At 34.4% G+C, this 12009-nt stretch overlaps 2 protein-coding genes across 5 annotated transcripts; both read right to left on the bottom strand.

Moving 5' to 3' along the window:
• Window positions 1–2759: 2759 nt before the first annotated feature.
• LOC111712913 (coiled-coil domain-containing protein 1-like) lies at window positions 2760–4131 on the bottom strand. The gene is made up of 2 exons (XM_023487670.1): window positions 4095–4131; window positions 2760–3529 (listed from the first exon to the last, which is right to left on the bottom strand). The coding sequence occupies exons 1-2, from the start codon at window positions 4129–4131 to the stop codon at window positions 2760–2762; spliced, it is 807 nt and encodes a 268-aa protein (XP_023343438.1).
• Window positions 4132–5080: 949 nt separating this feature from the next.
• LOC111712916 (uncharacterized) lies at window positions 5081–7968 on the bottom strand. 4 transcript variants are annotated; one of them, XM_023487673.1, is made up of 6 exons: window positions 7863–7968; window positions 7331–7455; window positions 6235–6294; window positions 5707–5745; window positions 5591–5638; window positions 5081–5337 (listed from the first exon to the last, which is right to left on the bottom strand). In XM_023487673.1, exons 2-6 carry the CDS (start codon window positions 7436–7438, stop codon window positions 5227–5229), a joined length of 366 nt encoding a protein of 121 aa, XP_023343441.1. In that variant the 5' UTR covers window positions 7439–7455; window positions 7863–7968; the 3' UTR covers window positions 5081–5226. The 4 variants fall into 4 exon arrangements, with proteins under 4 accessions (XP_023343441.1, XP_023343444.1, XP_023343443.1 ...); XM_023487676.1 differs by having other exon boundaries at window positions 5081–5327; XM_023487675.1 differs by lacking the exon at window positions 5081–5337 and adding an exon at window positions 5344–5399.
• Between the last annotated feature and the right edge of the window lie 4041 nt (window positions 7969–12009).

Raw genomic sequence — 12009 nt, 5'->3', positions numbered from 1 at the left:
TCCTCCAATCCTTCAGTACTATCCTTCTCTTCTTTAATCCTTCACATCTTCAATCCTTCAATCCTTCATATCCAGCTCATATATCTGCTATCCTTAATTTTTATAGTCTTACATTTCTTCAATCCTTTATATGTATAATCCTACATATTATAAACAACAACAGTTCGAGGTGATGTACTTTTTAACCGTCAATGTAAGAATGCACAAGACTGTATTCTGTATTTACATATATTCCGTAGGTTGTTCATTTATGCAAAATACAAAATATGAATTAAATTATGGTTGTCCACCACACACGGCCTAGTCCAGCAGAATGAATGGTTTTGGGTATATGGTAGCTGTCCTGTTTCTAAATCAATATTTAGGGGAGTATTGGGGGAGGGGGGGAGGGTCCTTTATAGACTTGTTATAGTTAGTTCTTAGATGTAAATCATCTGAATCTTGGCGAAAACTCGTCTTTCTCTTGAGTTTTGCTTTACCTCGGGCTCCCGTCACCAATTTGAACTGCAAAACATTCCTAGTATTACACTTTAGAATACTTGAAGAAATTAATTACTATCCTTAAACCAGGCATTACGTTGCAATGTTATAGGGGTTAGAAAGTTAGAGTTTGAGGTGATTAATAATTATTTTCATCTTGAACCCCATAAACTGTGGATTAAATCATTAGTATTCATTAAAATCTTTCATACGTTCATTTTTATCCATTATTAGAACTCAAGACTGTCAAAATCTATATCATAATATCTAAGAATCATGTTTAAGGCATATATGCTTATAATTTACTTTCGCCCCCCCCCCTGCCTCATCCTCAAAATTACATTCCTATACTTTGATGTATGATACCGCGTATAATATATTCGTGACAAAACTGCCCAAAAATCCACCAAATCTCCTTTGGTCACTGAATTAAGATATCGATGAACAAAATTCAGAGCTAGGAGTTCAGAAATCATAAACGCGACTCAAGATTTAATGACAAGATTAAGAAGTATAATTTTCTCAAGAGACCTTTTTCATTTTTCTTGTAGTAGTGTCCATTTTTGAAATACAATTTGCTATTTTATATCATGTTTCATATATACATATAAAGACTATGGTTGTCTATGGTAGGTTGGCTGTCACGATCTCAATCCAATGTTTAAACTTTAAAAGAGGAGGGTTCTGTATCTAACTTTACAGGAGTAGGGTTCTGTATCCAACTTTATAGGAGGAGGGTTCTGTATCCAACTTTATAGGAGGAGGGTTCTATATTCACCTTTACAGGAATATGGTTGGTTCTATATTCAACTTTACAGGAGGAGGGGTCTGTAGTATCCAACTTTATAGGAGTAGGGTTCTATATTCACCTTTACAGGAATATGGTTCTATATTCACCTTTACAGGAGTAGGGTTCTGTATCCAACTTTATAGGAGGAGGGGTCTGTATCCAACTTTATAGGAGTAGGGTTCTATATTCACCTTTACAGGAATATGGTTCTATATTCACCTTTACAGGAGTAGGGTTCTGTATCCAACTTTATAGGAGGAGGGGTCTGTATCCAACTTTATAGGAGTAGGGTTCTATATTCACCTTTACAGGAATATGGTTCTATATTCAACTTTACAGGAGGAGGGGTCTGTATCCAATTTTACAGGAAGCGGGTTCTGTATCCAACTTTAAAGGAGTAGGGTTCTGTATTCACCTTTACAGGAATATGGTTCTATATTCAACTTTACAGCAGGAGGTGTCTGTATCCAACTTTACAGGAAGCGGGTTCTATATTTAACTTTACAGGAGCAGGGTTCTGTATCCAACTTTACAGGAAGCGGGTTCTATATTCACCTTTACAGGAGTATGGTTCTATATTCAACTTTACAGGAGGAGAGTTCTGTATCCAACTTTACAAAAGGAGGAGTCTGTATTCAACTTTACAGCAGCAGGGGTCTGATTCCAACTTTACAGGAGGAGGGTTCTGTATCCAACTTTACAGGAGGAGGGTTCTGTATTCACCTTTGCAGGAAGCGGGTTCTATATTCACCTTTACAGGAGTAGGGTTCTGTATCCAACTTTACAGGAGGAGGGGTCTGTATCCAACTTTACAGAAGGAGGGTTCTATATTTAACTTTACAGGAGAAGGGTTCTGGATCCAACTTTACAGGAGAAGGGTTCTTTCTGTATCCAACTTCAAAGGAGGAGGGGTCTGTATTTTCCTTTACAGGAGCAGGGTTCTGTATCCAATTTTACAGGAGGAGGGTTCTGTATCCAACTTTACAGGGGGAATGTTCTGTAAAACTTTCCAGAAGGAGGGTTCTGTATCTGACTATACAGGGGGAGGGTTCTGCATTCAACTTTACAGAAGGAGTGTTCAATTCTCTGCAAATAACTTTGCGTTTTTGAGTAATCTTATAGTCAAAAATATATTATATAATATATATAATATATATGTATATAGAACAAAATAATGTAATATTAATATTTATATTTATGTAGCAGACACCCCTTCTGTTCACTTATTAAATTATGCTAAGGAATGGAAACCTATAGAATCAATATGTGTTTACTACACAATAAACAATTAAACATAGACTAAGGCATGCAAAACACCTGCATTGCAAAAACACAGATACATGAGGGCATACAAAAAAGGAACATTTGCAAATTTGAAATGAAATAACAAAATTAAGAGAGGAAAATAAGTAGACTAAGGATTAAAAAATTTGTCAGAAAGACATTTTTCAGCAATGTCATCATCTTCTTCAACAATATCATCATCTTCTTAAACAATATCATCATCTTCTTCAACAATATCATCATCCTCTTTAATAATATCATCATCTTCTTCAACAATATCATTATCTTCTTCTTCATTCTTATTATCCTCTTCAATAATATCATCATCTTCTTCAACAATATCCTCATATTCTTCATCCTTATCATCATCTTCTTCAACAATAGCATCATCTTCTTCATCCTTATCATCATCTTCTTCAACAATAGCGTTATCTTCTTCATCCTTATCATCAGCTTCTTCAACAATAGCATCATCTTCTTCATCCTTATCATCAGCTTCTTCAACAAAATCATCATCTTCTTCGAGGATATCATCATCTTCTTCAACAATATCATCATATTCTTCATCTTTATCATCATCTTCTTCCTCATCCTTATCATCATCCTCTTCAACAATATCATCATCTTCTTCATCCTTATCATCATCTTCTTCTTCAACAATATCCTCATATTCTTCATCCTTATCATCATCTTCTTCAACAATAGCATCATCTTCTTCATCCTTATCATCAGTTTCTTCAACAATATCATCATCCTCTTCGAGGATATCATCATCTTCTTCAACAATATCATCATCTTCTTCATCTTTATCATCATCTTCTTCCTCATCCTTATCATCATCCTCTTCAACAATATCATCATCTTCTTCATCCTTATCATCATCTTCTTCTTCATCCTTATCATCATCCTCTTCCACAATATCATCATCTTCTTCATTCTTATCATCATCTTCTTCTTCATCCTTATCATCATCCTCTTCAAAAACAACTTTACTCCCAGAGACATTTTTTTCTTGGGATTTAAGAAACTTCTGCTGTCTGTAAGTTCCTATCTATGTATGTATGTATCTGTATGTTTTCTGCTTGTATTGTCCTATTTTTCTGTAGATCGTGTATTGAACTAATTACTAAGCAAAGGGTGTATACTCTACATATACAATACAACTGTATACTACAGGTTAATCCTACAGTTGAACTCGTCTCAGGTTTACACAATTTCTTTTAATAATTAACCTGGAGTGGGAAATAGAAACCTCATTAGGAAATGTCACCTTTACATCCCGACCACAATCTATACTTTGAACCACATAGACCAACCAATATTTATACTTTGAACCATGTAGACCAACCAATATATATACTTGGAACCACAAATACCAACCAATATCTATACTTTTAACCACATAAACCAACCAATATCTATACTTTGAACCACATAGATCAACCAATATCTATACCTTGAACCACATAAACCAACCAATATCTATACTTTGAACCACATATACCTACCACAATCTATACATGGAACCACATATACCTACCACAATCTATACATGGAACCACATAAACCAACCACATTCTATACTTGAAACTACATATACCAACCATAATCTATACTTTAAACCAAATATACCAATCACAATCTATGCTTGAAACCACATAAACCAACCAATACCTACACTTTGAACCACATAAACCAACCACATTCTATACTTGAAACTACATATACCAACCATAATCTATACTTTGAACCACATATACAAATCAAAATCTATACTTAAAACTATATAAACCAACCATAATCTATACTAGGAACCACATATACCAACCACAATATATACTTTGTGACACACATACCAACTACAATCTATACTTAAAATCACATAAACCAACCACAATCTAGACTTTGTGACACACATACCAACTACAATCTATAGTTAAAACCACATAAACCAACCACAATTTATACTTGGAACCACATATATCAACCACAATCTATACTTGGAACCACATATATCAACCACAATTTATACTTTGAACCATAAATACCAATCAAAATCTTTAAATGGAACCACAAAGACTAACCCCAATCTTTACATGGAACCACATAGATCAACCACAATGAATTCTTGGAACCACATATACCAACCACAATAACATTCCTCTGAACATATATATAATAAATTAACGTCTCCTGTAGTGATGAGAACCCTAAGGGACTGTTCCCTTCAAATTCATGATTAATTACCATTTATAAACAATACAAATATATTCTGCATGCCTATCATAAGTTCTTCTCAACGTAACTTGAATTTTCTCCAGTTTAAGATGCTTTCTCGGAAAAGTTTTTAAGCGGAATTTTACCCCTGAATTTCCCATGGTGTAAGGAATCTATTTCTAATATTTAAAATTGATCATTTGATTTAAACTAAATTTAATTTTGACACAATTCACTTGATAGTGAAATTTGAGATTATATGTTTTATTCTAAATAGTATCAAAATAATTTGAAATTAGTTATGACTGATTCTTTATCTTTAAAATATTTATTTTAATTTCAATATTAATTTCCAAGAGATATGTAACAAAAGCAGATTTTATAATAAGCCCCAAAAATATGGAGATTTAAAAGGAAAAAGTTTTGTTATTTTCATATTATATTTAAGCAACGGTTTATTTTGATCGTTTTCCACAGCACATTGAGTAGCAGCAGCAGAGGGTAGAGAGTACAATTATGATGAGTACTCCAAGTACAGCTGGTCCAGTCCAGTACTCTAGGACACACTAGGATATTATGATTAGAGGACATACAGTACAGCTGGTCCAGTCCAGTACTCTAGGACACACTAGGATATTATGATTAGAGGACATACAGTACAGTTGGTCCAGTCCAGTACTCTAGGACACACTAGGATATTATGATTAGAGGACATACAGTACGATTTTATTTTTTTTTCTTCCATCTTAAGACCAATTTAATTAAAAACCATCTTTGGTTAGGCGGGTCAGCCCAAACTAAATATTTGTAAATATTCACCTTACGTATAATCTCATCTGTGTCATTACAGCACATTAGAGCAGTACACTGTAAACAAATTAAAATAAAAATGTAAATGTTTAGTGTTAAGCTGGTTTTGTTTATTCACTGTTTACCTCTAGTTTAGGCCCGCAGTAAGGTAGCATGGACGGGATCTAATCAAACCATTAATATTTTTTTCTTTTAATTTCTATTTTCTGAGAAATAGTCAGTTTATATTAATATCAATGTGAGTGTAAAGAAGTTTAGATGGATAGGGATTGTGTACACACATTGTACTATTAGGATAACTAGAAACTAGTTGCATCAGAAATATTTAACAAACATTAACAACAAAGGTTGCGATTTTCCAAGGCAGGATGGAAGATTGAGCTATTTTAATAACTATTCATCTTAAACCAGTTCCTAATCGGTCCTGAAATGAGACAGAAAAATGTGCGCACATCCTATCCCCCACCTTTCACTTTGATCAAAATAAACCTCACAACACGTGTCTATATGTACAGACTCAGGGGCGTATACAGGGATTTGTCAAGGGCCGTGGGGGTCATGGAATCATTTCCTCGAGGGGGGAGGGTCAACCCTTTAGCTACCGTCACCTGAATAAGCTCCTGTTAGGCTTTTTTTTTTAATGAAATTCTTACCAAGTCCTGAACCCAGGTTGAAATATCTTGGAAGATTTTTGTAATCCCTTCTTTTGGTTCCTGAGTAAAGGTTTTATTAAAAAAATCCAATTAAATCAAATACATTAACGAACTAGATTTTACGTCATAGATTTCACAGATAGAACAAGATATTACACTTGTTGGACAAGAGATTACACAGCTAGATATATGGACAAGAGATTGCACGGATAGAACAAGATATTACACTGATTGGACAAGAGATTACACAGCTTAGATACATGGACAATAGATTACACAACTTAGATACATGGACAAGCGATTTCACAGCTAGATAGATATATGGACAAGAGATTACACGGATAGAACAAGATATTACACTTATTGGACAAGAGATTACACAGCTTAGATACATGGACAAGAGATTACACAGCTAAATATATGGACAAAGATCATACAGCTAGATATATGGACAAGAGATTAAATTGATAGGACAAGATAATAAACAAATTGGACAAGAGATTACAAAGCTAGATATATGGACAAGAGATTAAATTGATAGGACAAGATATTACACTAATAGGACAAGAGATTACACGTTAGGATAAGACATTACACGGATAGGAAAAGAGATTACACGGATAGGACAATATATTACACAGTTAGGATAAGCGATCACTCAATAAGACAATAGATTGCACAGTTAGGACAGGAAATTACTTACAGTGATAGGAGAATAGATTACGCGGATAGGAAAAGAGATTGTACAGATAAGGCAAGAGGTTACACGAATAGGACAGGATATTTACACAGATAGGACAATATATTAAACAGATATAGGACACTAGATCACACAGATAGGAAAAGAGATTACATACACAGATAGGACAAGAGATTACACACACAGATAGGACAAGATATTTACACAAGTAGAACTGGACAAGTAGTTTTTCTAGTATAATCTAATTTTAGATGAGGACCCTCCAACCACCAAGAATATAGTCCCCCCCCCCTCCACCCACTCAATAGTATTATGTACAAAAGATCACAAACAAAATTACGGCATTTTTTGTTCTATCTTTAAACAACATGAATATTGAATAGGTACAAATTGTACCTGGGAGCATGTTTCTCCACCTTGTACAAGAATTGGAATTTGGAAACAGCTGATGTACATGAAAACATGTACACACATGTGTACTGCTCGGTTTATGAGTGATAACATTTTCAGCAACAAAAAATCTAAATTAAATTTAATCAATTATCTCGATTTTTGGGATCATGGAGTTTATAGTTCACAGTTTAAAGTTTACAGTCTACAGTCTACAGTCTACAGTCTACAGTCTACAGTCTACGGTCTACAGTCCGCAGTCTGCAGTCTACAGTCTACAGTCTACAGTCTACAGTCTACAATCTAAAGTCAACAGTCTACAGTCTACAGTCTGCAGTCTACTGTCTACAGTCTACTGTCTACAGTCTACAGTCTACAGTCTACAGTCAACAGTCTACAGTTTACAGTCTACGGCTTACAGTCTACAGTCTACAGTCCACAGTCTACATTCTTCAGTCTACAGTCCACAGTCTACAGTCTACAGTCTACATTCTACAGTCTTCAGTCTGCAGTCTACAGTCTACAGTCTACAGTCTACCTTTAGACCGCCGATAGAATGAGTTTTATGATTTTTAACTATCAATAATGTGATAGTTCTGCTGTTGATATTCTGTACAATTTGTCCAATCTAAGTATAAGTTCAGATATCTGTGATAAGTTTAAACGGAAGCTAGAAGTATTGATAAGGAAACTGAAAAAATAAATTATTCAACAAATATAATATTTTTTAACTCTTTCATTTCAGTTTTCTGCTCGCGTTGTAATTACTATGAAAAGCTGAGTGATAAAACAGTCTGACCCGTACTTTTATGCATTCCTTTCCACACCACCATTCAGACATTTATAGTATTTCATACGCAAAACATTATTCTTAATGGAAGGTGTCAAAAAAAAGTTAGATGGGAGCAAAGGTGGGATAATTCTCGTGAGGAAAAGTTTATGCGAGGGTTAAAGTTTTTAATTGTTAGACGCTCTGAAATGGCGAGTTATATTCCAGCAATAACAGTTTCTACAAATATGGGTATACAGGATTATCCACAAAGGATGAGACATAAGAGACGACTGTACGGAATTTGTTTAGTCCCTTGCCTTACATTCAGGTGTCATAGCAGGCCAAAACTTACAGTTAGGTGTCATAGCAGGCCAAACCTTACAGTCAAGTGCCATAGCAGGCCAAACCTTACAGTTAGGTGTCATAGCAGGCCAAAACTTACAGTCAGGTGTCATAGCAGGCCAAACCTTACAGTTAGGTGTCATAGCAGGCCAAACCTTACAGTTAGGTGTCATAGCAGGCCAAACCTTACAGTCAGGTGTCATAGCAGGCCAAAACTAGCTTAATTTTGTGCTTTATTATCTAGTAAACCATTAGACTAAATTGAAGGAAGAAACTAAAAATCAAGCTTCAAATTGTGATATTTTGGGTAGTCTTTACAGTTTCATCTTTACAGTCTCATCTTTACAGTCTCATCTTTTGTGACCCTAAAATGGTCTAGTGAATTTTGCTGCTAGAAATAAGTAAATAATTGGGTCAAAAAAACGTATACATTCACTTGTACATGTATCTCTAATTATGTCTGTACACGTGTCTCTAAATGTGTATTTAAATGTGTCTGTACAGAACATTTGTTTGTACACCTCTAAATGTGTTTGTACTTGTATCTCTAAACGTGCTTGTACATGTGTCTCTTTACATGTCTACACATGTATCTTTAAAGGTGTTTGAAAATGTCTCTGTGCATGTGTCTCTAAAGATGTCTGTGCATGTGTCTCTAAAGGTGTTCTCTAAATGTTCCTGTACTCGTGTCTATAAAAGGTTTCTGTTTGAATGTCCGTGTGTCTGTAAGTTAATCCCGGTATGATGAATGTAAGGAGTTGAAAAGTTAAATCAAAACGATGTGAGTTCAATACCTCAATATGTAAACTTCGAAATGAAAATTATGCAAACCACATTTACAACTTGTTTTCTGTGGTAATTTACTGCTCGATGTTACATATCAATATACATTAAACGAGGATAAAATGTGCCTAATATTATATAAAATCCGAAATCAACAATATAAATTAGTTAGCTACGCCTGGGGACATTTTCAGCATCTCATTGTTCTACAATATAAATAATACATTATAGATTTATACATTATACGTTATACATTATACATTTATACATTTATGCACGTTTGTTGTGTTTATTAATCTGCTCTGGAGGTACGAAAAGAAAAAACTCCTGTTCATTTGAAGTATCGGACTTACTTTCCGGCAGCTAGAGCAATTTGCACAGTACGCTAACTATAGGCGGCAAAACGAGACAGTTCGCCTAATGAAATAACTACTTCTAATGGATTTGATGTGATTTAGTACCCTTTGATATCGTATACTAGGACGGATCCATCGTAGATTAGGATAAATTAACCTCCACGTTTAAGAAACGTTAAAAAAAAATTCATGTAAATTTTGCCAAGGTGTATATTCTTTTAATGATATAATTAACATGTGAAGATTGTTACCAACTCGATCTGTATTTCCTTGTAAGAATGATTGTACTGAATGTAAGGAATAAGATTTTGTAAACATTTTTGTGAGAAAGGAGTTCAAAAATCTCATTTCCATTTACATAGTTTTGTGAAACTAGGAAATGCTATGACCAAATATGTGAGAGAACAGTACTGTCCTCCATACATTACATGGGCCTAGGCAAGAAACTACAATATTCACTACACAATCATACTTTTCCAGAGATCGGAAACACAAATGTTGTGAATCTTGGGATATCAATCATTGATCTTCATCTTTTGCCGATCTACGGATTAACATAATCCCTGTTTATATCTCGTGGTAATCCTTCCTTGAAGGGGATCAAGAATTGATCCTCAAAACAATGAAAAAAGGTGATTTCAATCAAGAAAAAAATGTAAATTGGTTGGAGAAGAAATCTAAGAAATTATCAGTTTCAGCTGTTATGAAAGAAAGGAACATTCTATAATTTAGTATTTTAAATTTAACGAAAAGACGAATTAAAAATAAATAACTTTGTTTTAAAAAACGTTTCTTTACAATTTTTTGTTTGTTTTTCTACGTCGTTAACGAAACAATCAGTTCGTTTTTTTTCAGAAAAGTGAAACCGATAATGCATCCCTACGGCCATATTGGATATCGAAATCAGAATCGAGATCGAGATTAGAAAGTTTAAATGTGAAAAAGCAAAATTTTTTTTTATTTTTCATTGGCTTGGCATTATCATTTTTTTGACTGACAACGACTTCGGTTTTAATGGGTTAACACTATTTCCTGCTTATCTTCCTGTCCATTTCCTGCTTATCTTCCTGACCATTTCCTGCTTATTGTCCATTTCCTGCTTATCTTTCTGACCATTTCCTGCTTATCTTCCTGGTCATCTCCTGCTTGTCATCCTGACTATTTCCTGCTTATCTTCCTAACCATTTCCTGCTTGTATTCCTGTCCATCAGTCTTCTATCCTGCCTGTGTTCCTGCTGATATGAGTTGTTATCTAGATAAAATGTATAATTGAATGTGACCTCGACGTAGAATCGTCGATTTATATAGAGTATATAAATATTTTACCATCTTTACCAGTGTTGTATATATTCGTTTTTACAAAAAATCCTTTTTAAAAACTGTAACAGCATGCATTTTTATATATAATGATGGAGTTACTCCTATCCGGTTTAATCCAGTTGTTGAAAAAAAAACGAGTTAAAGTGAAGATGAGTTTCCCCTGGTTTGATAATTCTCTGGTCATGAGTTGATCATAACGTTACTCAGCGGTTATAAATATATATGTGCACACCAGCTTACATATCTCATAGATAGATAGATACATGATAGACCTGATCAATAGATAGATAGATAGATAGATAGATATATAACTAGCTTGGGAACCCAGCGTTGCACAGGGTACTCATAGTTACTCCCGCCGTTTACCCGCACTTATACGATTTTTACCGCGAAACTAACTTTTCGCCATAAAAGTCAACCCACTCAACTTAGAATCTCAAAACAAAACTAAGAACATTTCCGTGGTTCTCCCGAGGTCCCCAATCAAAATTTGGGGCAAATCTGTCCAGAGGTTCCTGAGTTATGATCAGACAAACCTGGAGAATACAACTTTATAAATAATAGATTGGATATGCAGAGAGATAGATTCCTATACATAGATAAATTTATGCATTGAGCAGAGTGTCTGAATATAGGTGTACTAGCCTTAGAGGGCGCTTCGCGCCCATCTTCTGAATTAATTGTGAACATGTTCTCTTTGTGTACATCGTAAAACAAAACAAAAATAATTCGCGGATTTTCACAAAAAATTTCATGGATTTTCAAAATTTTCAAAAATTTAATGAAGATCGAATTTTGATGGAGACAAATATTTGAAATTTCGATCATTCATAAACCTTCCCTGGGGCTCCGTGAGGTCCCACAAAAAATTTGGGCCCGATCGGTTCAGCCGTTTTGACTTTTATTGGATACAAACAAACAAACAGACAAACAGACAGACAGACAGACAAGCCAAATTTATGTATAGATCAATAGATGAATAGATGAATAGGTGAATAGATGAAGGGATGAATAGATGAATAGATGAATAGATAAATAGATGATTAGATGAATAGATGAATAGATGAATAGATGAATATATTAATAGTTGAATAGATGAATAGATGAATAGG

This window comes from Eurytemora carolleeae, unplaced genomic scaffold (assembly GCF_000591075.1).
Source record: "Eurytemora carolleeae unplaced genomic scaffold, Eaff_2.0 scaffold724, whole genome shotgun sequence".
Classification (NCBI taxonomy): domain Eukaryota; kingdom Metazoa; phylum Arthropoda; class Copepoda; order Calanoida; family Temoridae; genus Eurytemora; species Eurytemora carolleeae.
The sequence above is the reverse complement of the archived record's forward strand: the minus strand, read 5'-3'. Positions and strand labels throughout refer to the sequence as shown.